At 41.1% G+C, this 27440-nt stretch overlaps 2 protein-coding genes across 6 annotated transcripts; both read left to right on the forward strand.

Annotated features, from left to right (window-relative positions):
* The first annotated feature begins 568 nt into the window (after positions 1-568).
* Positions 569-13100, forward strand: hgs (hepatocyte growth factor-regulated tyrosine kinase substrate). 5 transcript variants are annotated; one of them, XM_058377987.1, is made up of 21 exons: positions 569-710; positions 2397-2481; positions 2574-2649; positions 2740-2832; positions 5914-6037; positions 6123-6175; positions 6269-6337; positions 6589-6713; positions 7031-7154; positions 7648-7746; positions 7839-7934; positions 8137-8175; positions 8279-8440; positions 8587-8800; positions 9008-9180; positions 9390-9530; positions 9666-9849; positions 10002-10138; positions 10716-10811; positions 10950-11036; positions 11781-13100. In XM_058377987.1, exons 1-21 carry the CDS (start codon positions 674-676, stop codon positions 11871-11873), a joined length of 2307 nt encoding a protein of 768 aa, XP_058233970.1. In that variant the 5' UTR covers positions 569-673; the 3' UTR covers positions 11874-13100. The 5 variants fall into 5 exon arrangements, with proteins under 5 accessions (XP_058233970.1, XP_058233971.1, XP_058233972.1 ...); XM_058377988.1 differs by having other exon boundaries at positions 8590-8800; XM_058377989.1 differs by having other exon boundaries at positions 7058-7154.
* Positions 13101-18162: 5062 nt separating this feature from the next.
* On the forward strand, positions 18163-24091 carry mrpl12 (mitochondrial ribosomal protein L12). Its single transcript, XM_058377141.1, has 5 exons — positions 18163-18363; positions 20580-20772; positions 20860-20937; positions 21866-22003; positions 23132-24091. The coding sequence occupies exons 1-5, from the start codon at positions 18305-18307 to the stop codon at positions 23246-23248; spliced, it is 585 nt and encodes a 194-aa protein (XP_058233124.1). The 5' UTR covers positions 18163-18304; the 3' UTR covers positions 23249-24091.
* Positions 24092-27440: the final 3349 nt, after the last annotated feature.

Genomic DNA, 27440 nt, shown 5'->3' on the forward strand with positions numbered 1-27440 from the left:
AGTTTTGGTATTAAAGCCTCACTATGCATGTTTAAATTAACTCCATTATGGCCCAGTCTTTAAAGTTGCTTGGTCATAGTCAGTTAGTAAAGCAACAAATACATTCAATCATTTCATTATTCAGATAAACAGAGAACTATAGTGGGTTTAAACCGAAGAAATGTCAAGGTCTAGAACAAACATGTAGGTGTCTAAAACAGGTGTTTTTAAAAGAATGTGATATTATAATAGTATTGTCAGTAAAGTTGCTGTTTGCAATTCGACCATTACCAAAATAATAATAATAATAATAATAATAATAATAATAATAATAATAGTAATAATAATAATAATAATAATAGTAGTAGTAATAATAATAATAATAATAATAATAATAGTAGTAGTAATAATAATAATAATAATAATAATAATAATAATAATAATAGTAGTAGTAATAATAATAATAATAATAATAATAATAATAAGAAGAAGAAGAAGAAGAAGAAGAAGAAGAAGAAGAATGAAGATGGTACTTTTAGAAAGATAAATGAGTGATTCAGAGCGTAACCTAGTGACGCTGCAACCGGAAGTGTGTGTCACGTGACTCATCTCAACACAAGTGACAAATAAGGGTTCGGTTGAGCAAAATATTATAGAAGCGTCAAGTCATCAAGTGTCCTAGAAGAACTTAACCATGGGAAAAGGTGGTGGTACATTTGAAAGGCTGTTGGGTATGTTTTATTTATTTGTTTGTTTCTATAATACGCTCTGACGATAAATTGTGATAAAGATACGAAGTTTCCGTGGGGAAAAAACACTGATTGTTAGTTAGCTAGCTAGCGGGGCTGTGGCTGCCAAGTTTAGAGCGTGCATTACACCCGTTTTGTTGTTACGGTGTCCCGCCTACTCTTCTCGGATTGGTCGATGCTTCACTCTGACGCGACGTTTAAGAACTCCTAGCCAATCGTATTATTCAAAGGGAATTTTTCCAGCCAATCAATATGCTGAAACTGGGACTCACCTGAAAATGGTTGGGGAAACAAAATTAGAGGTTTTCAGTAGCACCCGATCTATTGTGTGTGGATGGAAGAGTGTTAATTCGCGATGACATCCTCGGTATTAACCTGTTTAACGATATAAAAGCTAAAACGCGTCCGATATGGAGCTGAATCCCCGCTCCATGTGTTTCTTAAGCGTTAAATAACGCCAAGTTAGCCGCATTAGCAAGCTAGTTAGCTAATGTTTACAGTGCTAGCTTTGTGCGTCTTGCTAATGTAGATAGCTAGTCATGTTTAATGTATACAGAATTAAACAGCAGCTGGCCTTGTTTCTGTGTCCTGTCCTGGCAGATATCGATAACAGCTCGTAAAATATAAACAATACACAGCAGTGTCTAAAGTAAATAACAGTTATGGTTAAAGTAAAGGCTGCTCTTTAACTGAATGATGAATGTGGCTCTCATGAGGCCTGTCGAGATTTAAATCGTTGAAACATTTGCCGGTAAATGATTGTATTTTCTGCCTCAATTATGAACAGAAGTGTTATAATTCGTTTAAAATGTTAAAAAAAAAATAACAGCGAGTTTTCGAGATCGAGCTTTTCAGGCTGGCTTTAAACACGTACGAGTATTAAATATAGGGAAAAAATGAGTCAAATAACAGCTCAAATATACCCCGATCAGCCATAAGTTTATGACCACTTGCCTAATGTTGTGTTGGTTCCCCTTTGGCTGCCAAAACAGTCCTGACCCGTCCTGCACTGTGTATTCTGACCCCTTTCTATCAGAACCAGCATTAACTTCTTCACCAATTTGAGCAACAGTAGCTCGTCTGTTGGATCGGATCACACGGGCCAGCCTTCTCTCCCCACGTCCATCAATGAGCCTTGACCGTCCATGACCATGTCACCGGTTCACCACTGTTCCTTCCTTAAACCACTTTTGATTGATACTGACCACTGCAGACCGGGAACACCCCACAAGAGCTGCAGTTTTGGAGATGCTCTGATCCAGTGGTCTAGCCATCACAATTTGACCCTTCGTCAAACTCGCTCAAATCGTTTCTCCAAGATTCTCGCTCTTTGATTCTCTCTCTCTCTCTCTCTCTCTCTCTCTCTCTCTCTCTCTCTTCCTGCCTTCTGCTTCAGCTGTAACAAGCCAGGAGAAAAAACAAGAAATAAAATCTACCTGGATAGAATGAGTGAAACAATTTCAGTAGCTGATCATTTCCTTTTGAATTGAAACTCGTTTTGATCTTGAATGTGATCTTGAAGTGAGAATTGAGGCTGTGGCTCTTCATTGTGGAAGATGAACACAATAATACAAAGGAAAAGATGATTATTAAGTTGTGTCCAGACAGCGTATGTGTCTTCTCGTGACCTGTAGTGAGTGTTCACGTATCATCCATCCTGCTTTACAGACAAAGCCACCAGTCAGCTGCTGCTGGAGACCGACTGGGAATCCATCCTGCAAATCTGCGACCTCATCCGCCAGGGAGACACACAGTAAGTCCTCATCATGCTGGCTCCATGTTCACCAGAATATAGTGAATATACATGCCAGAGATATAAAATTGCTGTTTTCATCACTCACTCAGGGCTAAATATGCAATCGCTGCCGTCAAGAAGAAGCTGAATGACAAAAATCCACACGTGGCCCTCTATGGCCTCGAGGTAAGAACTGCCTTGTTCTTTATGATCAACAGCATAGGGTGAAGACGTCTTAGAATTTGATGAGGTGACTTCTGTGTGTGTTTAAAACAGGTTCTGGAGTCAGTGGTGAAGAACTGTGGCCAGACGGTCCATGATGAAGTGGCGAGTAAGCAGACCATGGAGGAACTCAAGGACCTGTTCAAGGTAGAGTTTTTTTTTAAAGTGCTTCTGATATTGAAGAGATTTCTTGTGTGCGCACACCCTTTTAAAATTTAGGATTGTGGCAGTGTTAAGAATCAACCAATCACATTCAAACTCATGTTTAATACTAATTAGTATATACCTTCTACTATTAAAGTGACTGATTAAACACAAATGGAGTACAGCTGTTCCTGTAGGATACACTATATTGCCAAAGGTTTTTGGGACGTCTGCCTTTACATGCACATGAATGTAATATGGCGTTGTCCTGCCCTTCTGGGAAGGCTTTCCACAAGGTTTAGGAGTGTGTTTATGGGAATTTTTGACCATTCTTCTAGAAGTGCATTTTCTATGGGGTTGAGGTCAGGACTCTGTGCAGGACAGTCAAGTTCCTCCACACCAAACTCACTCATCCATGTCTTTATGGACCTTGCTTTGGTCACTGGTGTGCAGTCATGTTGGAACAGGAAGGGGTCATCCCCAAACTGTTCCTACAAAGAGCATGAAATTGTCCAAAATGTCTTGGTATGAAGCCGAAGCATTAAGAGTTCCTTTTACTGGAACTAAGGGGCCGAGTCCAACCCCTGAAAAACAACACCTGAATTCAGTGATTTGGAGGGGTGTCCCAAAACTTTTGGCAATATAGTGTATCTTCTTAGTAACATCTGACTGGAAAAGTCACAGACTGCTTACACACAGTACCGGATCGTACCGGATTGTTGAAAAATATCAATTAGGAGAGGATTACAAAAAACATACAAGACATTAAATATACCAGGGAACACTGAAAAGACAATAATCAACCCCTGGAAGAAAATATGGCACAATGGTGACCTTACTAAGAACAGGACATTCTCCTAAACCTGATGAGAAGACCAGGAGAAAGGTGGTCAGGGAGGCTGCCAAAAGGCCTACAACAACATTCAAAGAATTGCAGCAATTCCTTGCAAGTACTGGTTGCTCTTTACATGATAACAATGTCCTGAATTCTTCATATATCTGGGCTACAGGTGAGGTGGCAATATAAAAGCTTTCTTTTTTAACAAAAAAAAAAAAAATCCCTGCCTAAGCCTGGCTACAGTTTGCAAAAAATACATCCAGTCTCTCAGAACCATGTGGAACAATGTGTTACGATCTGATGAAACCAAAGTTGAACTTTTTGCCCATAGCACATCACTAAAATAACTCGCACTGAAGCATGGAGGTGGCATCATCAAGCTATAAGGCTGCTTTTCTTCATCTGGAATTGGCTTTAATCAGGGTGGAGGAAATAATAGGAGTTAGTTAGTTTTGGTGCAAAACCTTAAGGCTTCTGCTAAAACACTTTAGATGAAGAGAAATTTCAGCTTCCAGCATGACATCATACTGAAGCACACCCACAAATCATCAAACGAATGGCTTCACCAAAACAAGATTCAGATCAAAATCCATTCAGAAATCTGTGGGGTGACCTGAGGAAGGCCGTGCACAGGAGATACCCAACTAATTTAAGAGTTCGCATGCCTTTAGAGGGAAGAATGTCAGTGTTGCTAAGTTAAGATGTCAATCTAATCGACTTTTATCCTAAAATGTTTGAATGCTGTGATTAAAATCCAAAGGTGCTTCAACTAAGTATTAGTTTAGGGGTGTGCACATGTATGCAACCAGCTTATTGAGCATTTATCTTTTCACCCCCCCCCCCCCAAAATGATTCTTATTGTTTTTCACACCTTAGCTTGCAAATCCACAATAAAGGTGGAAAACGACTTTATCTTGGTAAAAAAATTTTTACAATCCAAAATGTGCATAGTGTATGGTTCATCATCTGGGAACAGCCCAAAGGCAAGAACAGAAGCAGAAAGGATGCTGAGACAGAGTTGGTGGTTGCTACGGTTACTTCAAGGTTTAGCCAAAAAAAAAAAAAAGGATTGAGTTCTCTAGGCAGGTAATTGGATAGAAATTCTACATTATATTTCATCACACAGGGATGAACAGCAGGTAGAGTTTGCAGTTGGGATTTAGCAGTTTCTTACTGGTTACTGGCTGTGTAAAAATCTTGGGCTAAATTATGACTTTTTAAAACATACCAGAGGTCTCTGAGTGCTCTGAGAAAAATCTTAGACAGTGTTATGACCATCATGAGATTTGTTTATTCCTGAGATCATTACTTGGTATGCACAGCATTGTTCCTCTGTTGTTTTGATCCTGCTCTACATGATGAGTCACGGTGCACTTCACTTCCTGGTTACGCCATCGTGTCACATGTCCTCTCGCTTCTTAAAGCTCCGGGGAGTGTGTCAGAATGAGAAATGAACTTTTTTAGCCTTGTGGATTTTCCAAAATCAAACTGCTGATGAGACACTGTGTGAAAGGTAATGTCTAAAAATATCAGTGTTGATCTGAGTGGATCGGTCGTGTGGAAGAGAAGGTCGGGTTGTTTAACAGAGAGCTTTTTGTTTGTTAGTTTGTCTGAGTGACACCTTTTTCATATTCCACTGCTCTTGTTCACAAAATCTTCTGGTTTCTGTTAAATGTCTAAGAGTAATAAATCGAGGTGGATTTGCTGCGGATGTTGAGGTTTAACCTGAGGCTGTGGATTAGATTACATTGTACCACAAGTCCAGTTGATTTGTCTCGGCATACTGCTCCCTCAGTGCAGCTTTGTTGTCCGTTTTAATCAAACCCCGGTGTTGTCATTCGTGATTCGTGGTGTCGTTCTGCCTCTGAGTGAATCCTGTGATTGAGATGAAACTGTGAGAAAGCTTGTAGAGAATGTGAACTGTTATTGGTAGCGTGTGACATTCTCGATTGGTGTGATGGTAAATTAAGTGAACTCTTAGAGATTATGATAACTACTGGTTAAAATAAATAAATGTTATGTACATATAGTAAGCTCCAGGCATTATTACTTCTGTATCTGTGTCCAGTGCATGAGGTTTAGTATTTTTGCACGTCTAGTCTCACATCCTTAAGTACTGAGTTGCATTGAAGACAACCCAAACTTTTGCTCTCGGCAGACTGAGCTGGATGATTGAATTGTCCTTCACATACACCCTTGTTTTCTTTTTTTCTGCACTGATGTTTCGGCTTCTCTTCTGTCGTCAGAAACAAACCGAGCCGAACGTCAGGAACAAGATCCTGTACCTGATCCAGGCCTGGGCCCACGCCTTCCGCAACGAGCCCAAGTACAAAGTGGTCCAAGACACTTACCAGATCATGAAGGTTGAAGGTACAAAGCACAGTTGAGCTAAATGAGACTTTTCAAATCTAAAGCAAAGCAGCATGTCTGATTTCATTCTCCTCCACTCCATCAGGTCATGTGTTCCCGGAGTTTAAAGAGAGCGATGCCATGTTTGCTGCAGAGAGGGTGAGGTCATTCTGCTGGAGTGGCAGTGCTGTAGAAGACCGGTCGTAATGTGGGTATTATTTAGATGACGATGTGTGTGTGTTTGATTTTCAGGCACCTGATTGGGTGGATGCCGAGGAGTGCCACAGGTGCAGAGTTCAGTTCGGAGTGATGACCCGAAAGGTAAACACACACAGCTTGTTCCTCTTTACTTGACGTGTTGCATTAGATGAGTCAGAAACCTGCACACAGAACCATGTGTAATAAACAGTGCTGACAATTTTGTAGACTAAAGCGTGCTTGGAAGATTCCTTCACTAATCAGTCTGGGACAGTTACTACCCCTTACTGCTAATAACCAGATATCCGAGTGGCCTGGTCAGTAATACTGGTGTAATAGTGGTGATGTGATGTGTGCTATTTGTTGTCCCTCAGCATCACTGCAGGGCGTGTGGACAGATCTTCTGCGGCAAGTGCTCCTCCAAATACTCCACTATCCCTAAGTTCGGCATTGAGAAAGAGGTGCGAGTGTGTGAGCCCTGCTTCGAGCAGCTTAACAAGTAAGCCAGAGTGGAAATGAGACCACATACACACACATACACACACAGTGTATTCATTATTCATTTGGTTAAAGGATGCTCCTAAGATAATCGTTTTTCTTTGACATTCACATTCTGAATCTGTACATTTAAAAGGCAAGACCATTCACAAGCATCACACAACATTCATCACTCCATCATGGAACATTCCACAGCCGAATTGCTACCTGTCGCATTTCATGTAATTACCCTGTGAAACCATGTGTTCAAGAAGTATTCTGCATTTCTTCTGAGATTTACTCGTCTTTGTGTCTCTCTTGATCCCTTCTCCTCACCAGCCACCCATCCCTCTCTCCCCCTTCCAGGAAGGCAGAAGGGAAGAGCAGCAGCAGCAGCAGCAGCAGCGGCCAGTCTGAGCTGCCGCCAGAGTACCTGACCAGCCCTCTGGCTCAGCAGTCTCAGGTATGTGCTTTCACTCAGAGTGTCTTGTGCTGAGCTGAATAAAAAGTAGCTCATGCAATGTGCACACTGTAACCATGAAAATCCTAGCTGATATTGGTTAATTGACAAGCCTAGATTTAATGATCAGAGATTAACTCAAAGAGGATGTTGTTTGCATTTGCTGTTGCTATGGAGGCATAAATTCTTTTGCATTAATGGAGTACTGTTTATTATATTGGTACATTTGCAATACTTTCCATTCAAAAAGGCTCATTTTTTTCACCAGCACGTGCTGTGATCTGGTTGGTCAGGGACTTTTTACACTACTGCCTATGGCAAACATGCCTATTAGGAACATGAGCTTGCTTTGTCTATTTTAATAAATGTTATCTAATTCTAGCAGTTACTGATAAGCCATGTCCCAGATTTACACTTTTTTTTTTTTTCCCTCTCTCCCTTCTCGCCTGTTTATTTATGGATGTTCTGAGTTTATTTGGCTGCTCTGTTTTCTCAGATGCCCCCTAAGAGAGATGAGGCAGCGCTGCAAGAGGAAGAGGAACTGCAGCTGGCCATCGCTCTGTCTCAGAGTGAAGCTGAGGAGAAGGAGAGAATGGTGAGGCGTGTGTTCAGTCCTTCTTTCTGTATGCCATACATTTTTACAACAAAATAAGTTCTCTTTTCATAACAACTCTCTTATACATGCAGAGGCAGAAGAGCTCATACCCTGTGTACCCCAAAGCCGACCCGACTCCAGTGACCTCCTCCGCTCCACCCGTCAGCACTCTTTATTCCTCTCCTGTGGTAAGGGCATCTGAAGGGTATTCTAATCTAGTGTAATCTATTGCTCCAGAATAGCCAGTATATGGTTTTAGATGCTATAATGAGGGCTGTGTCTATAGTAATGCTCAGTGTGTGTTGTTATTGAGTAGAGCAGGACACTTTTGTGCAGTCATGGGTTTTCTTGAGAGTCTGTGATCGTTAACTTCGTCTGCTTTCTCCTTAGAATTCCTCTGCTCCTTCAGCTGAAGAAGTTGACCCTGAGGTAAGCATCTCCATACCGTGTTCCTCACAAGATGGAGTTTCTGCTTCAGCATGATGTAAAAGCTGATGAACACAGGGGTGACTGTTTATATTCATCTTTCCAGCTGGCTCGTTATCTGAATAGGACTTACTGGGAGAAAAAGCAAGAGGAAGTGCGCAAGAGTCCCACCCCCTCTGCTCCTGCTCCAGTGACATTGGCTGAACCGATGCCAATCAGCCAGCCAGTGGAAAGCCACGCCCCTGTTCAGCCCATCAACATAGTGGAGGTACATTAAGTGTTAAGTGTGTGCTCAAAGTTCTGCACCTTTTTGTGTAAGCTTTTTCTCATTGTACCGAGGATCACAGAAGTGAATACATTCTCTCTCGAAGTAACTCGACCGTAGTGCAGCTGATTTGTGATGCGCTTCCTCAGCAGCAATACCAGAACGGAGAATCGGAGGAGAACCATGAGCAGTTCCTCAAAGCTCTACAGAACGCCGTCACCACCTTCCTGAACCGCATGAAAAGCAACCACATGCGCGGGCGCAGTATCACCAACGACAGCGCCGTGCTCTCCCTCTTCCAGTCCATTAACAACATGCACCCACAGCTGCTGGAGCTCCTCAACCAGCTCGACGAGAAGAGACGTGAGTAAACACTGTCACACCTCATACCTTTCTTTCCCAAATGGGCGATGCATGTTAAGTGTTACACTTATTTATGGCAGTTATGTTGCGTAAGAAAAGATCAGTGTTCTGAAAACATTTTCTTACATCTTAAGTACAAAAATGAATAATATATCAAGTCACTCATGCCTAAAGCACTGAAGACATTTTGGTTCTCTTTGTCTGTAGTGTACTATGAGGGGTTGCAGGATAAGCTGGCACAGGTTCGGGATGCACGGGCCGCTCTGAACGCTCTGAGAGACGAACACCGTGAGAAACTGCGCCGTGCCGCAGAGGAGGCTGAGAGACAGAGGCAGATCCAGCTCGCCCAGAAACTAGAGATCATGAGGCAGAAGAAACAAGTGAGTGCCATGTGATTTGAATTGAAATAAATCTTGTTGAGGCAGTCGGAGCCTTCGAATATCGTCCAGTGTTATCACATGGTGGAGAATACGTTAATCTAGTAATTATTATTGAGAGAGTTTATCTCATATTTACTCACATACATGTAGACTCATCTCATCTCGCTCATGAGTGGGAGCTGATCCATCACGTTTCTTATCGCTCGCAGGAGTATCTGGAGATGCAGCGACAGCTTGCAATTCAGCGTCTGCAGGAGCAGGAGAAGGAGCGACAGCTGCGTCTGGAGCAGCAGAAACACACCATCCAGATGCGTGCTCAGATGCCTGCCTTTTCCCTGCCCTATGCCCAGGTGAGCTTTCTTTATAATCTGTGACGTAGTGGTGTGGCTCGTTTAGTTTATGCTCACATTCCAGCATCAGACCCACTCATATTTAATACTAATCTGCATATCGCTGTCCATATTCATGCGTTTCGTGTGCTACAGATCCAGTCACTGCCGCCTAACGTGGCAGGAGGGGTGGTGTATCCCCCAGCTGGTCCTCCCAGTTACCCCGGCACGTTCAGCCCTGCTGGATCAGTGGAAGGCTCTCCCATGCATGGGGTCTACATGAACCAACCCGGGCAGGCTGGGGGCGGACCCTACCAGGCCATGCCAGTGTCAGCTACAGGTCAGCTCCATGTGAATAAATCTGAAATTCTTTTTGTTGTTGTTTTTAAAGTATACTTGCTTGATTTCTGTAAGCTCATAAATGTGATTTTTTTCATTGCTGGATTTATAGTTTTTGAAAAAATAATGCAGATTGTGTTCTTTTTCATTTAGATCCCAACATGGTGAACGCGTACATGTATCAGACCGCAGGTACCGGTGGGCAACCCGCTGCCCCTGGTCAGGCTCCTCCTCCTAACACCAGCCCTCCATACACTAACTACCAGCCCACTCCGACACAGGGCTACCAGGTAAGAGCGCCCTCACGCTTGTGGGCTACCGAAGTCTTAGAACAGACTACACTCACACTTTTTTGAGTATTTTCTTTTTTACTTACATAGCTTGTTTTTTATTTTTAAGCTTGAATGCTATAAAGAGTCTAGTTGCACCGTATGCTCAGTGATTTACTTCCAAGGTTCGGGTGTCAAGAACGTTATTGGTTGAAATTATGCCTTTGGCTGCCATTGTATTAATGGAACCCTGTGGGTCTTTGGGGAGGTGAGAACATTCACACATGGGAGTGGACAAAAACAACCGATCCAAGTGATTCTAAGCAAGGTGGACTCAGTCCATCTCCATATAAAGTCTACTCTCGATTCCTAATCGAACCTACAGGAAGTGATCCAGACATGCTATGTGTTTTGGGTAGCAACTTGTTTTTGATGCTAAAATGAGTCAAAGAACTGAGCTTTTTGGATTTGTGTTCTGAAACTGACTTTTAGGTGTGAAAGTGCCTGTTGTGTGAAGAAAGTCAACCTGCATTATGACTAAAATCTCAGCTATGAAATGCTACAGTTTTAAACCAGTGCTTTTGTTTGTTTGCTGCAGAACGTGGCGTCTCAAGCCCAGAGTTTGCCGCCGATGTCCCAGGCTGCCCCGACCAACGGCATGGCCTACATGGGCTACCAGCCGTACAGCATGCAGGTCAGGATTCTCACACAGCCAATATAACGCTTTCCTTCAGATCTATAGCATGACATTATGTTCAGCTGTCTTACACAATCGATTGACAATGAGCGGTTGAGTTTCATTGTTAACGTCGTCTCCCTCTCTTCCGTGTAGAACATGATCTCCGCACTTCCTGGACAGGACCCCAACATGCCTGCTCAGCAGCAGTACATGCCTGGCCAACAACCCATGTACCAACAGGTGAGGTCATAATATATACAGTAATATATAGTGTGCTATCTGTAAAGTGGACTTGATGAAACCTCTAAACACTTATCAACTTTCTAAGAGATCTGTTTTTATAAACTTTAAGAAAAATATATTTACTAAATCCAATGATAAACTCAATACTCTTATTAGTATGGGCATGAGTGCGGTGATGAACTTGAACACTCCTGACCTGTAAATGACACTGAATTGTAACACAGCCTTTAGGAAGACATTCTAATTAATTAAGGGGCTTATATGTGTTTTTGATTACCATGGCAACAAGGATATTGCCATTGTAAATGTAATAGCTGTGGACATTATACTGTTTTATGCTGCTGCTTGTATTCCTTTTATAGCACAATGAGCTGATTTGTCTTTAAATAGTCATACTTTTTATCTGTTTATAGCTACATTTGAAGCTTAACTTTTATTCCTCCACTCATTCATAAAATTACTGCGACTTCCTCTTCGCCCAAATCTGTGGTAATGTTTCATAAGCTGCAAGATTCCCCAAATGTCTTGGCATTCCGAACGAGCAGACAGAAACAAGCATTAATATTTACCTGCACTACTGTCAGACCTACTGCTAGAGAAAATTGCACCACCTGACCAATCAGAATTCAGGATTTCACACCACAGCGATATAACATTAGATGTATATTTGTTTCTTTTCAGCTTAGGAATTTTTTGCCCCTATTTTAGCACTCAATCCGTTGTGTGTGTATATATATGCAGATGGCGCCCCCTGGTGGTCCTCAGCAGCAGGTCCAGCAGGCCCAGCAGCCCCCCCCAGGCAGTGCAGAGGCTCAGCTCATCTCCTTTGACTAAACCTCCATATTCTCACCTGATCCACCACACTACAGTCGGCCTCTGCTCTTTTCTCCTGTATTCCTGCTGCCCCCACACACCGAGTCAGTCCATATTTCTGTGACCATCTATTGATGAAAATATGAACTCTCTCTCTCTCTCTCTCTTTCTCTTTCACTCTTTCTCTCTGACTGCTTTATTTTGAGAGGAGGCTAGAAATGGTTCTGCGAAGCATCTCTCAAAAACCCTATGTAGTGTTTCCTTATGGAACACCTCTTAGCTGGTCATTTGTATCCTTGAATATTAACAGAACATGTATCAAAGAAACGGCGAACAAGACGTGACCATCTCATATTTTTCTAAAGTCAATCTGCATGTGTTTAGTCGTCTGTTACGGCGTCTCCACCCTGATCAAGTGAACGTGTTTTAATTTTATTCAAGAAGCTTTCGAAACGGCTTTAACAAGCAATTCACAGAGCGACCTGGAGAACGAGCATCCGGTCGAGGTCCGAGAGCTAGGGCTGATCCTAGATCGGATTTCTCGCTCTGTAAATCGATATGGTGTCTGAGTGCTGCCTCTCACTCGCTGACACTCCGACACAAATCCCAACATTCCAGAGCAGTGCTCACAACCGGAATCCTATAGTCAGAGTCAATTTTTGAAAAGATCTGGATTTTATTTTCCTCTACATTTAGGATCATCATCACTGAATCCTAGCTAATAATCGTCGCAGTTTCAGCTTTCGTAGATATTATATCGATGGGACGGTGCTGTATAGCCTTTTTTTTTTTTTTTTTTTTTTTTTTTTTTGCATTTAGTGCTGATTTGTACAAAAACAACTTGTGTGTGTTTAAAAATAAATAAATAAACGAATTAAAGATTTAACATCTGGCTCCAGGACGCGACCGAGTTCACAATAAAGGAAATGTGAATGCCAGGACATCACAGAGATGAAGAAAATCCTGCATCTTTTCTTAATTGGTTAAAGAGAGCAACACACTCGGTAAGGCAGGATTCTGTCATGCTTCAGATGAAGGATATATCGAAGTTGCTTTAAAAATAAATGAACAACAACAAAAAAAAAACGGACTTGTACTGCATGTTTGTAACGTCCGTCGACCAGTGAGCAGTTCTGTAACCCTTTAATGCCGTCTGTGGACAGCTTCGTTCCATCATACTGATCTGTATGACTCCAGGAAAGAGTTTTAAGATTATATTTAATAAATATCTCATTCTTTTATTGTGCACATTTTGGCAACTGTGTGTCTTTTCTTGTGTCTGAAATAACAAGGGAAAGAAATGAAGAGTAATGTAGACAAGTGGAGTTGTAAAATTTAAAGAAGAAGGTATGTTAACTTTTAGTTTTGACCTAAACTGTGGCATTGCATCTTTTTTAGCACCAACAGTTGTAGAAAAAGAAACACAAAAATAGAGTAGTAAACTGATGGAGAATTGCAGACCGATGGAATTGTGTAGAACATCTAATGCAATTTTAATTACGTTCACTTCTGACATCCGTTTTCAGTTATTTAATTATGTAATTTTTCATTTGTGCTTTTATTATTTTGGCACAAATTAACAATAACTCCATGTACACCAATCAGGCATATGATTATGACCGTCTGCCTAATATTGTGTTGGTCCCTCTTTTGCTGCCAAAGCAGCCCTGACTGATCGAGGCATGGATTCCACTAGATCCCTGAAGGTGTGCTGGGATATCTGGTGCCAAGATGTTAGCAGCAGATCCTTTAAGTCCATGGGCCCCTCCTCGCAATTTACAGGACTTAAAAGGATACTTACAGGACGTAAAGGACTTACAAGACTTAAAGGATACTTTTGATAGATACTGACCACTGCAGACCGGGAACACCCCACGAGAGCTGCAGTTTTGGAGATGCTCTGATCCAGTGGTCTATCACAATTTAATCGTCAAACTCGCTCAAATCCTTACGCTTGTCCATTTTTTCTGCTTCTAACATCAACTTTGAGGACAAAATGTTGACTTGCTGCCTAAAACCATTCAAAACCATTGAAATGGAGCTGATCAACAAGAGAGGGAACATAATGTGATTTTATTAAACAGCAGCTAGATGTTCACTCTTACATCACAGTTTTCTGAAGATCAGGCATTTATTACTTTCTTGCATCTCGATCTGTTGGAGAGAGAAACACATCGGGTGTGTTAGTGTGTAAGTATTATTCCGTATACACAGTATAAAAGAGTGAAGCGGCCCTTTTGTGGTGTTTGTTCTGTTTCTCACTTTTCACCCGAACTAAGAAGATCCACCACCTTGACTTGGGCTGAGGTCCACGTGAAGCGGAATATCATTTACTACTCCAAAGTTAAGTCTTTTCTAAGAGCAGCACCTCCTGAAGTGTTTTATTCCTCTTAAACCACAGTAACTTGCTGTTTATTACAAAGTAATACTAAAACTTTATATCATACTTTTCATCTGTATATTATGTTTAACTGTTTAGATTTATTCCAGTTCTCATTTGTTATAACAGCTACGCATTCACAAGACTCTCTTTTTAATCTCTCTCTCTCTCTCTCATGATGTTAATATAAGCAATTCTTCTTTGTAGGATTCACAAAGTGTGAACTCATTAATCCTGAAGCATAAAGTGACAAGCTGTAACCAGCCCTGACGCTGGAGACTCCTTCCCTAAAGATGATAAATAATTAAGTTGCCTTTATTTGTCACATATACATTACTGCACAGCGAAATTCTTCTTCACATATCCCAGAGCACAGGGTCAGCCATGATGTATTGCCCCTGGAGCAGGGTGGGTTGGGGGCCTTGCTCAAGGGCCCAACAGTGGCAACTTGGCCTCGAACCCCGATCTTCTGATCAACGACCCAGAGCCTTAACCACCTGAGCTACCACCACCCAAAGGTTTCTGCACATCCAAGCTTATTAGGAAGGAATTAGGTCAGAGCGCAGGGTCAGCCATGATACAGGTTAAGGGCCTTGCTCAGGGACCCAACAGCAGTACCTTAGCAGTACTGGGGCTCAAACCTCAACAGTGACTCAGAGCCTTAAGTGCTTTAGCCACCACTTCCCCATAAATATGTATAAATGTCCTTATAGAAAGTGTCAACATGGCCAGAGGTCCATAAAGACATGGATGAGTGAGTTTGGTGTGGAGGAACTTGACTGGCCTGTACAGAGTCCTGACCTCATCCCCACAGAACACCTTTGGGATGAATTAGAGCGGAGACTGTGAGCCAGACCTTCTCATCCAACATCAGTGCCTGACCTCACAAATGCTCTTCTAGAGGAATGGTCAAAAATTCCCATAAACACACTCCTAAACCTTGTGGAAAGCCTTCCCAGAAGAGTTGAAGCTGTTATAGCTGTAAAGGGTGGGAGACAACTCCATATTACATTCATGTGCATGTAAAGACAGACGTCCCAAACCTTTTGGCAATATAGTGTAACTTACAGCAGTAATAGTTCTGTAGGTCATTGACTCACTGCCTTCAATCACACTTTGCCTTTGTTTGTGTGGAAATTTCAGTTAAATTAAGGTTATTTGTTGTAAAATGAGATGTTGTTGGCCATGAAGTATTTTTAAGCTAATCAAATCTTGTGTTCAAAAAAGAAATACAAACAAACAAACAAACAAACAAAATAAATAAATAAATAAATAAAACAAGACCCTGGCTACTCTGTCATACTATCAGATGTCCAGAGGTTGAGCATGGGGCAGTGTGATTTCTGCCCCAATAGGCCTCTAATAGTACATGTTGCATGTTTTCATAATAAATAACTAAATAAATAAATAATATATTTAATATCTAAATAATATTTATAATTATATACACAATAAAATTACATAATAATAAAATATTTTAAATGATAAATTAAACCTGGTACATCTATATGGCAAGAAAATCAGCTTATTGCTACATTCTTGGCCTCTCATAGATAATTTAGATCATTAGGCATGGAGACATCCCGTCCACCTGTTGCGTGATTCCTCCGTGATGTCTGTTGGCTGCCAGGTGATAAAGTTTAACCCCTGAGCAAAGTGGACGACATGCTGTCCGGTACCGGAGCCCAGCTCCAGGGCGAAGAGATCTCGCTCAGCCTGATCCTCCAGGACATCCTGCAGGACCGAGAGTAAAGCGTCCTGAATGCGCTCGGCTGCAGGAGACACCAGCATCATCTACAGCCAAGGAAACCAACCGTTAAAATGCGACACAGTGGACATTAAAAACTCACAAAAACACAGCACTCTCACTCACCGATCCTCACTGCTTGATCTGTAGAGTTTCTTCTCCAGCCAGCAGGAGGAGGAATGTCACTGCAGGCTGATGATCCGGCAGATGGACGAGGAGATTACCTGCTTAAGAAGCTTCCGGAGCTCCTCCTCATTCCTGCAGTCCTGCTCAGCTGACTGTTATGTTACATTGAGATACCTTGGGTTTAAGGCAAGACTCTTTTTAAAAGTCTTTTTAAAGACTTTTTTTTTTAATTGTAGATGTCATAATTAATCACTGCTGGATTTTTTTTGTTCTGTTTTTTTGTATTCGAAATTTTAGCAAATTTATCATTTAATTACATATCCATACCTTAGCAGTCTTATTAAAATTAAAATCTAAAAAGCTGGTGTTCCCGTAAACAGAAATTCAGCAAACGTCATATAGAAATCTTTTCTTTTCTTTTTTTTTGTCAATGCAAGTATAAAAGCTAAAATAAATCCAAACTTTTGTAAATATTTGGGAAATTTATTTGTAATATGTTTATTAATTGGAAAAAAGAAGAATTAACGTAAAAGATTTCATCAGTCATCTGGAAACTGAGATGTCTGTTTGTGAATATAATATAAGGATTTTTTTCTAAGGCATTTAAAGGATTGTATTTATAATTTCTACAGTTTAAGAGAAGACATGTTAAAGGTGCAATTTATACAAATATCTGAACAATAATTAATGAGATCAAAATGACAATTCTTTATTCCTGTGGTGCCCACACACACACACACACACACACACACACAAAAGTTTGTCTCTAACTTACAGTGCACAAGCTGTGCCTAATAAAGTGGCCATCACCACACTCACTAATATCAGTGTCACTTCTGTGCATCATATAAACAATAGCTTTTCACTGACTGAAACCCTGAGCTACACTCAGGAACTGTACACACAACTGTGTTTCTACTCGTGACAGAACCTGAGCTCGGGCTCCTTCAATAAAGTTGTACTGCTTTAACAAAGGATTAACACCGGTTGCCAAATCCTTCTTAAGAATGTTCTAGTAAAATTTGAGACACAATGGCTAACCACAGGTTTATGGAAGGAGTCTCCAGTGTCAGCATTCTGTAACAATCACAGCAAAGTCTTTAGGACACAGGAGTTCCTCGTTTTTTATTTTATTAACTTGAAGAAAGAGAGGCTAGTGAGGGAATGACCGTTTATAGCTGCTATAATTATGACCACTGAGAGGCGAAGTGAATAAGACTGATGATCTCCTCATCATGGCCCCTGTTAGTGGGTGGGATATATTAGGCAGCAAGTCAACATTTTGTCCTCAAAGTTGATGTTAGAAGCAGGAAAAATGGACAACAGTAAGGATTTGAGCGAGTTTGATGAAGGCCCAAATTGTGATGGCTAGACCACTGGATCAGAGCATCTCCAAAACTGCAGCTCTTGTGGGGTGTTCCCGGTCTGCAGTGGTCAGTATCTATCAAAAGTGGTCCAAGGAAGGAACAGTGGTGAACCGGTGACAGGGTCATGGGCGGTCAAGGCTCATTGATGGACGTGGGGACTGAAGGCTGACCCATGTGATCCGATCCAACAGACGAGCTACTGTTGCTCAAATTGGTGAAGAAGTTAATGCTGGTTCTGATAGAAAGGGGTCAGAATACACAGTGCAGGACGGGTCAGGACTGTTTTGGCAGCCAAAGGGGAACCAACACAATATTAGGCAGGTGGTCATAATGTTATGCCTTGTTGGTGTAAGTGAGAACAGGAACTAATTTCTTTTACTGACTTTTTACAACATAACTATATCATATATAATAACTAAAACATGCTGAAATGTCGTTCTATATTAAATAAAATTTGTAGTTCCAAACAAATTGCTGAGGAATAAGAAGAATAAAAAGCTGTTATAGGAAAATAACAGTTACTACAGTTTATCACACTACTTTGTCACTGATTATTTTCCTTTAACACCACGTCTTGAAGTGGATTATTAATTAAAGTTGATTAGGAAAATAGCAAGAAATAACCCCCGTTAAAGGAAGGGGATTTATAGGAGCGTCTGGCAACCACGCGACCAGCCAGATGTCGCCGCGGTGCATTGTGGGTAGGTCAGGGAAGCAGAGTGTAGGACGCCATGTGCTTGTGAGTGTGACAGAGAGCCTTGACAAGTTTGTGCAGTGTTAGAGGCAGCTGGGATTAGTTTCTTTGTTCGGAAAGAAACGACAGGAAAGAAAAATGTACTGTACTTTACACTGCATCCGGAACTCACTGCGGATAGCCGCAAAAACACACCGGTGAGTAAAAAGAAAATCAGCGGAATCGCTCAGAAATGAACCGGTACTGGGCTGTATCCTAAATGGCGTGCTCCTCCGTGTATAAGTGCACTCCGAGCGAATGTGTTATGAGCGGCTCGCGCGTCCTATCTAGTGCACTCGACTTCATGCGGGACATTTTTAAAACGCGGCCATCAATTCTGCAGCTCTGTTTAGAGAAGATTCAAGGACAGAAGCTGTGTTTTTATACTTAATTGTGATACTTTATTAACAGTTTCGAGTTGTTATGATTCTCGGGATAAATATTTTATTTTACGATTATTTCAATTGGCTTAACCTGGGTGCTAGTCAGCAGGAGTGCGCTAGCTTGCTAGCTAGCATTCAAGTCTGCAGCATCAGTTCTTCTTAGCTAGACGCGTTTGTTCTCCCACACACACACCTCTTTCATACTCTTACTCTTTCTATCCTCTCAGACAAGGTCATGTTTATAGCTAGTTATTCTCCAAGATATCTTTATCAGGTTCATTGCTAGCAGTTTAGCTTAGTTAGCCACGTTAGCTTGGAGAGGAATGGGATGGAGTCTGTGCAAGGTCAAATATCAGTCCAGTTTAACACGAGTGTCCTTTTAACGCTGTTATTTCATATAAATATACATACTTTCATTTGATCTTCCACACGTCTTCTATCTCCACCCCAGACCCGTCTATATTATCTAATCACATGTCATTTTAATATTAGACAGATTTGTGGTAATTGCCTCGTGCTGCTGAAATCTGGCTTCTGATTGGTCGAAAGGCGTTGATTAATTTTCTTTATCAGCGGCTCTCTGGTGTTGGTGCAGCTCATGATGGAGGTGCAGCTCATGATGGAGGCGCTGAATGAATGTTTTTATGTAATAGCTGATCGTTTGTAGAGTAACAGCTCACACAGGGATTTTATGGAAGGAGTCTCCAGTGTCGGTGCTTTATTACAGTTAGTGGTAAAGCTGTAACTTTACCTTTTCCACAAGACTTCAGGATTCTTGACAAGCTGTTTTATTTATTTACTTCAAGAGAGGAAAAAAACTAGAGAGAAGCTAATGAGAAAATGGCTGTTGCTAATGTAACATTCCATAAAAACGGATAAAATACAAGTCATTAATGTTTTATTTTATATAAATGTGTTTTAAAATGTCTTCTAAAATGTACACAGATCAGGCATAACATTATGACCAATGAGAGGTGAAGTGAATAAGACTGAGTATCTCCTCATCATGGCACCTGTTAGTGGGTGGGATATATTGGGCAGCAAGTCAACATTTTGTCCTCAAAGTTGATGTGTTAGAAGCAGGAAAAATGGACAAGCGTAAGGATTTGAGCGAGTTTGACGAAGGGCCAAATTGTGATGGCTAGACCACTGGATCAGAGCATCTCCAAATCTGCAGCTCTTGTGGGGTGTTCCCGGTCTGCAGTGGTCAGTATCTATCAAAAGTGGTCCAAGGAAGGAACAGAGGCGAACCAGCGACAGGGTCATTGGCAGTCAAGGCTCATTGATGGACGTGGGGAGTGAAGACTGGCCCGTGTGATCCGATCCAACAGACGAGCTACTGTTGCTCAAACTGCTGAAGAAGTTAATGCTGGTTCTGATAGAAAGGGGTCAGAATACACAGTGCAGGACGGGTCAGGGCTGTTTATTACAGAGGTGGTCGTGTTGTTATAGCTGATCGGTGTATTATAAATACATTTATTTGTTTCAAATTTGCAGTGGTATATGAGGAATAAACGCCCCAGGGTGTTCTGTTAAGAACTAAATAATCAAAACTCAGCATCATTGAATTAGTGATAAATTAGTAAATAAGATTTACTGGGAGTTTGTGGGATGTCCGCAAAACAAATTATTGCTTGTTTTACAGCAGCTTTAAACAGCCGTTCCCTCACCAGCATCTCTTCTTTCTCTCATCACATTATTGTGAAAACTCAAATCATCAACTCGTCTGTACTGAAGACTTTTCCGTTGATGGAAAATAGCTGTTTTTAATGTGAAACTGGAGACTCTTTCCTTAAATGTTAAACAAACGACTCCTTACTGAAAACCTCTGTGTTTCTGTGGAGGCTCAGCGGAACCCGAATGCTTACAGAATAAACCCATTGTGAGCTGATGTTCTAGAACGGTAATCAACATGTCCTGACCAATCAGAAAGAAGAACTCTGATGCATTTTTTTTTTTTTCCTTTTACTCCATGTTATGTCCCTCGGTAGGCATCATCTGTCTGCTCCGGCTCTGTCGGCACTGCGAGCGCTCCACTGTAGCCCCGCCCGTCTCTCTGATGCCTTAGCGACGCCGCCGTTAGACGGAGCACCCAAGCAGTACTCACCCAAAATCCAGCAGCTGGTCAACGACATCGCCAGCCTCACCCTGTTAGAGGTGTCCGACCTCAACGAGCTGCTCAAGGTACACACACACACACACAAAAACAGGATGTTAATGCACAAAGTTACAATTCACTTACTTGAAATGTTGTGTGTTATTTCTCCTCAGAAAACACTGAACATTCAGGATGTGGGGATGATGCCGATGGGCGCGATGGCCGCCGCCCCCACCGCCTCAGCAGCTCCGGTAAAGATTTGATTTTAACATAAACAAATCGTTAAACAATCTGGAGTTAATGGAAACACACCTTTCACACTACGACACGTTTCATATGTTATAGAAACATCTTCAAGTATCCCGCTGTGGTATTCAGTGCTGTTAAATTCTGGATTCTGATTGGTCACAAGGTGCTGATTAGATTTTTCATCAGCTCTGACATTAATGTAGCTGAGCTTGTTGTATGTGGGCCGTCATCGTTGCTATAGTAACAGCTCATTCAGCCCAATTTGTGCAGAGCATCCTTAACATAAGGGGAAAAAAATAATCTGTAATCATCTATGGAAGGAGTCTCCAGTGTTAGAAGATGTAGCTTCAAGATGTCCAGCAGTATTCAGGACTGACCCTCAGCTTATAGTGGGTGAGAAATAAAATAAGAGAGAGTCTTACATATAACATTTAAATATAGCTTTAAGCAGAGGAGAAGTATGACCTGTAGTTTATTAATATGTAAAAAAAAATGTAATTATTGGAAATCATTATGGTAAATCATGACTAAAACACTGTTGTAATAGGAAAATAATTACTGTTGTCATGGTAACAGTTACCCCCGCTTCGTGACAACAACCTGTTATCGAACGCTTTTCTACAATAGCAAGTGTTTCATTCTTTATATAATACTTAGAAGTGAGATTTTGACATCCAAGCATTCAAAAAAATCTAATTTTTTACCAGATAGCTGTGTTTGTAATTTGAAATCGCTGATATCGAGTTCAACAGAAACGTTTTCACACACCCAGCACACTGCTTATTTTTAATATTGGGCGTAAACATGGCCTGTGTTGGCTTTTACTCAGCTCATGTATGGTTTTAGATGATAAAGATGCTGGATATTTCCTCCCTCTGTGGAAATCTGGATTGAAAATAACCGTTTGCTCAACGCTGTGTTTATTTCCAGGCAGCGGAGGAAGACACGGGCCCAGTGAAGAAGGAGAAAACCCATTTCACCATCAAACTGACCGAGCTGAAGGCAGAGGATAAAGTCAAGCTGATTAAGGAAGTGAAGAACTGCATTCAGGGGTTGAATCTCGTACAGGTGAGCATGAACCTGAGACCGGAGTGTGGTCAGCAGATGGAGAAGATTAAAGTCTCTGCTCTGGTTTTAAACTAGCCTTAAACTCTTAACTCTTCTTGGATTGGATTCTTCAGACACACAGAAGGAGTACATATATGTATACTGACCAGGACGACATTTCAGCATGTTTTAGTTATTATATATGATATAGTTATGTTGTAAAAAGTCAGTAAAAGAAATTAGTTCCTGTTCTCACTTACACCAGCAAGGCATAACATTATGACCACCTGCCTGATTGTGTTGGTCCTACTTTTGCTGCCAAAACAGCCCTGACCCGTCCTGCACTGTGTATTCTGACCCCTTTCTATCCGAACCAGCATTAACTTCTTCAGCAGTTTGAGCAACAGTAGCTTTTCTGTTGGATCGGATCACACGGGCCAGCCTTTACTCCCCACGTCCATCAATGAGCCTTGTCGCCGGTTCACCATTGTTCCTTCCTTGGACCACTTTTGATAGATACTGACCACTGCAGACCGAGAACACCCCACAAGAGCTGCAGTTTTGGAGATGCTCTGATCCAGTGGTCTAGCCATCACAATTTGGCCCTTCGTCAAACTCGCTCAAATCCTTACGCTTGTCCGTTTTTCCTGCTTCTAACACATCAACTTTGAGGACAAAATGTTGAGTTGCTGCCTGATATATCCGTGCCATGATATAACAGGTGCCATGATGAGATCATCATCAGTCTTATTCACGTCACCTCTCACTGGTCATGTTATGCCAGATTGGTGTGTATAAACAGTATATTTATGTATTTTGTAAAATATGAGATTCAAAAATCCACACTAACACCCGACGTCAAACTGTGTCTTATCTCTAAGGTTTTAATTACATTTTTTTGTTAATAATGTTACTTTTGTTTAAAGTCAGAAATTATTAAAATAAGAGCCAGGATGGTTTATAATCACCATTTTGCATAATAATTTCAGAGTTGCTCTTTAAACATTAAAAACATTCCTCATAAGAGCATTCGAAAGCATGCAATTATCCCACAAATGATTTAAGTGATTAACAAAACGATTCAGATATTTTTGCCTGATTAGCTTTCATTCATCAAGAGCTCTTTTCTTTAATTTCTCGTCTCTGAAGGCTAAGAAGCTGGTGGAGTCGCTGCCGCAGGAGATCCGGGCGAACGTTTCCAAAGAGGAGGCAGAGAAACTGAAGGCGGCTCTGGAGGCAGCAGGGGGCACTGTGGTCCTGGAGTAGAGCACCGCAGTCCGTCCATCCTCTTCATTACTGTGTCTCCCTTTCTGTTCTTTGTTCCTTTCATTTTTTTTTACACAACAAAAGAATTCTGGGAAACAGATATAAAGTGAAAGATCCGGGTGTGTGAACTCTCAGACTGAACTCTAGCAGGCTGCAGGCTTGCGTACTCTCACCACCCGGCCATCACACCTGTCTGTCTGTCTGTCCGCAGAGTTACAGACGGCGACAGTGTCACAGTAATGTCTGTCTGTATGTCTCAAAGCAGTGAGGACGTGTGTCCTGGACATGTAGAGACGTATGCCATTGTCCACGGTTAAATAAATGTGTAACATTTAAGAATCCTTGTTTTTTCCCCCACTTAATAATTCTGGAGTTTTTTGGTTTCTCTTTCAGCTCAGAACGTATTAACTTATCTTTATTTGTCACATATAGATTACTGCACAGTGAAATTCTTTCTTCACATATGCCATCCTTGGGGTTTGGGGTCAGAGCGCAGGGTCAGCCATGATGCAGCGCCGTTGGGGCCTTGCTCAAGGGCCCAATGGTGGCAGCTTGGTGGTGCTGGGGCTTGAACCATGATCTGCCGGTCAATGACCCAGAGCCTTAACCACTTGATCTACCACTACATTATTCCTGAAGAGTACCTGGATGTGGATAATGACTTAAAAACAAATGGGTATTATGTTTTCAGAAATATCAGTGTTTGTGTGGGCGGGGCCTCAGGGCAAATAGGGTAGTATCTAAATACTGAATTGTTTCACTGATCAGTGTCCCAGAGTGTAACGGCTTATAAGAATTGTGTTTACTGAGAAAAGAATTATCACTTATTATCAGATCATTAAAGTGTTTGCTAATTAATATTTTACATTCCACGAGTCGGTACACTTGATTACATCTGCCACAAAACTGAATTCATCTATTCAAATAAATTCGGTCCTATTCTGTTGGATCTGAAATTAAATGAAAGTATGATTTCGGTCACTGAGATATCCCTCTGAAACAACTGACCTGGAGTCATCTTCTGAAGGATGGTGTTTTCAGGAACACCACAGAGGATTCCTTCCAACACTAAGAGTCTATTTTTGCTGAATATAATTCACTCTCAGTGCCTTTATATCATTTCTGCCATTTTCTTCCTGTGTGCAACATTAGAATTGAAATACATTCCACCATCTTGGATGTCACATGACCAGGGCTGGTTGGTATAAATCACCCTGCAGGGTTATAAACATCCCTCTCTGGGGGGGAAAAAAAATTATTGCATCTGTATTGTCTTATCTGCTCGTCAAAAATTCGGATTTTCATGATTTTCCACTCCCATGAAGTGTTTGTGTGTATAAAATAGGTTTATGATGAGATCAGCACATGCTACCAGGCTCCACTGATTTCTGAATAGTAACTGAAAGTTATTACTGGGTAACCTCCATTTAAAAGATGTTTTCCATATACTTGTTTTCCATATACCTCTCACTACAGAAAGAAAAGTCCAGGAGGTGGAGTTACACCTGATCCATTCTTGGACAGTGTTGACCCAGGTGGGTGGAGTTTGATGTAATCCAGCACTTCCTACTTGGGCAGAATCAAGCTTCTCACTAAAAAAAAAAAAGTCCAGGGGTGGATTCAGTCGTAATCCAGCACCTCTAACATCTGCAGAGTCGAACCCAAAGTCCAGGGGGTGGAGTCAGACCTGATCCTGGACTCCACCTGAAGCTGCTGCTTCAGTATTTAAAATAAATTGAAGGCCTTAGAATAGAACTTCAACTCTTTTCAGCAGTCTCAGACTCTCATTAAAATTTACATAGTAATGCATCATGCACACATTTTCTCGAGGTCATGTTCCACAGCACTGATGAATCGTGACTCTTTTCCCTTCCTTGTTCCGTGTTCGTGCCGTGAATTGGATCGTGATGGACAGTATTGACGTCCACATCACTGCTGTCTTATTACTGCAGGACAGCAGGCTTTAATGTTTCAACTCTCATTTGAACCACGGATGAGATTCGTCTAGGGGTCACGCCTCTGAGAGGCTTTTCACAAGAGCTCTGATGAAGGCTGAATTCTAATTTATTTAATCAAAAGGTGTTAATTAATTTTCTACAACAGCAGCTCTGATGCACTTGATTTAATAAATGATTGTTGCTATAGTAACAACTTACACAGGGACTTGCACAGCGGTCGAGGACGCAGAAAAAATGAACATGGTAATATGCAGGTTTTCAGTAATTGAACGCCATTGTAAGGAGTCTCCAGTGTCAGAACTTTGTGTAACAGTCAGAGGTAACTTTCAGTCTTCTGACCTGGGGAAGTCTAAAGGACTGAGGAGTTTACAGTTTCTCAGTATAGCATGTAACAAATGATAGAAATGTGAGGTATCACTGTGGTATCAGAGGAATACAACACTTCAGGATGTGAAGGAAGTTATAGAGAAACGATCATCTTCAGGGTGGGAAGAGTAAGTCTGCATCACTTCAGGACACGTCCAAGCTGTTCATCTCGGATCACACTTCTCTGCTGTCTTAGTGATAATAATAATAATCATCATCATCATAATAACAACAACAATAATAATAATACCAATAATAATAATAATAATAATAATGATAATAATAATTGCTTTTGGGGATTTTTAAAAATAAAATACAATAAAATAGAATACAAACAGATAAATACAAATAAAATAGAATATAATACAATGAAATAAACTGAATAGAATAAAATATAAACATAAAATTGAAATAAAATGATGATGAATACTGATATGAATATAGCATGACTGTTATGGATAAAGTGAAATTATGTGCAATTTTTTGTGCCTAAAAATGTAAAATATTCAGACCCATATCTTTTCTTTTCTGTATGTAAAAATGATGAGTGGCTCTGGATGCTTGTTTCTTCCTTTAGGTTTTGAGTGCAAGTATCGGTTTGAGGGTGAAAGTGCACAGATTGACCAACAGGAGGCAGTGCAGCACTGTGTAACTATAAGAAGGACTTTTTACTTCCTCTTGTGTTAGTACTTGCCAGTCAGCAGTGATATTTCTGCATTCTCTGCAAGTTCTAGAAGCCTTATTTCGCTCTGTATCCGGCCCAGAAACGCAGAACATGTGGTGTAGGTGAGGTAGGAGACGAGATGTGGACTGTCTCGGGTTTGTGAGGACCATGTTTTTTATTTTATTTTATAGAGTTTCTAGAAAAATAAATACACGATAGAGTAGTTTTATTTTTCGCTAAATTGCATTTCCTTTTTAGCAGGACGTTAGAAGTCTATATGAAGGGAACAGAGTGTGTTGGTCCTGATTGCAACAGTTAAAATTCTTCTTCTTCTTAATTATTCATTTTTCTTATTATTTAATTTATTTTTACATTTATTTTTAATTTTTTGAAAAAACTCAATTGTGACATGCACCAGAAGTGTTGGCCCTCAGATCCACGTTTGGCTAAAACAGCATATAGCTCTTCTTGTTGTTCTTTCGGCTGCTCTCTGTTCAGAGTCGCCACAGCGGATCATTTGGTCTTCATGTTTTGATTTGGCACAGGTTTTATGTCAGATGCCCTTCCTGACACAATCCTCCCATTTAACCCAGGCTTGGGACAGGCACTGAGAGGTGCTAACTCTTCAGTGGCTGGGTTAGCACCCTGCCCGGGAATCAAACCCGGGCCACGGCAATGAGAGCCTGAGGATCCTGCTGCTGGACCACAAGGAGCAACTCTTCTTAAACAGACAAATTTCATATTCATGTCCATTATGGCAATAACGCATGAAACAGATATGCTTGGTGCTTGGCCCCAGAAATCGCTGCTTGGTGTTGATCTTATAGTACTCATTTTGAGTATGCCTTAAGCACACATATGCTTAGATTAATGCTGTTCAACATAATCACCTCAAAATGTAGTTACTGGTTATATGGTTAATGTGTGTTTTTTGCACATTAAATATTATTTATGAATGACTTTTAAGACATTTAACCGCCATGTGTATTCATTTCTGTATAACGTTGTCCTGCGAATTTGATCTGGAATGATGCACTTCATACAGTGTGTGTTATTATTATGTAACAGGTTCAGTTTTATACACAAGACAATTTATGTAACAGGTCATGTTTAACAAGGAGCTGGTTTCATTCACTGAGAAGAACGACTTGGTTATGGCCTTTGATAAATGGAATCGCCCAGCAAGTGTGTGTGTGTGGGTGTG

Source organism: Hemibagrus wyckioides, linkage group LG24 (assembly GCF_019097595.1).
Source record: "Hemibagrus wyckioides isolate EC202008001 linkage group LG24, SWU_Hwy_1.0, whole genome shotgun sequence".
In the NCBI taxonomy this organism is placed as follows: Eukaryota; Metazoa; Chordata; class Actinopteri; order Siluriformes; family Bagridae; genus Hemibagrus; species Hemibagrus wyckioides.

Bases quoted from the DNA above. Each gene is read 5' to 3' on its own strand.
- hgs (XM_058377987.1), top strand. From the start codon at position 674: ATGGGAAAAGGTGGTGGTACATTTGAAAGGCTGTTGG. The intron at 8,176-8,278 runs GTAAGCATCTCC...TCATCTTTCCAG, and splicing joins CTGAAGAAGTTGACCCTGAG to CTGGCTCGTTATCTGAATAG. The intron at 9,181-9,389 runs GTGAGTGCCATG...TATCGCTCGCAG, and splicing joins TCATGAGGCAGAAGAAACAA to GAGTATCTGGAGATGCAGCG.
- mrpl12 (XM_058377141.1), top strand. From the start codon at position 18,305: ATGTACTGTACTTTACACTGCATCCGGAACTCACTGCGGATAGCCGCA. The intron at 18,364-20,579 runs GTGAGTAAAAAG...GTCCCTCGGTAG, and splicing joins ATAGCCGCAAAAACACACCG to GCATCATCTGTCTGCTCCGG. The intron at 20,773-20,859 runs GTACACACACAC...ATTTCTCCTCAG, and splicing joins ACCTCAACGAGCTGCTCAAG to AAAACACTGAACATTCAGGA.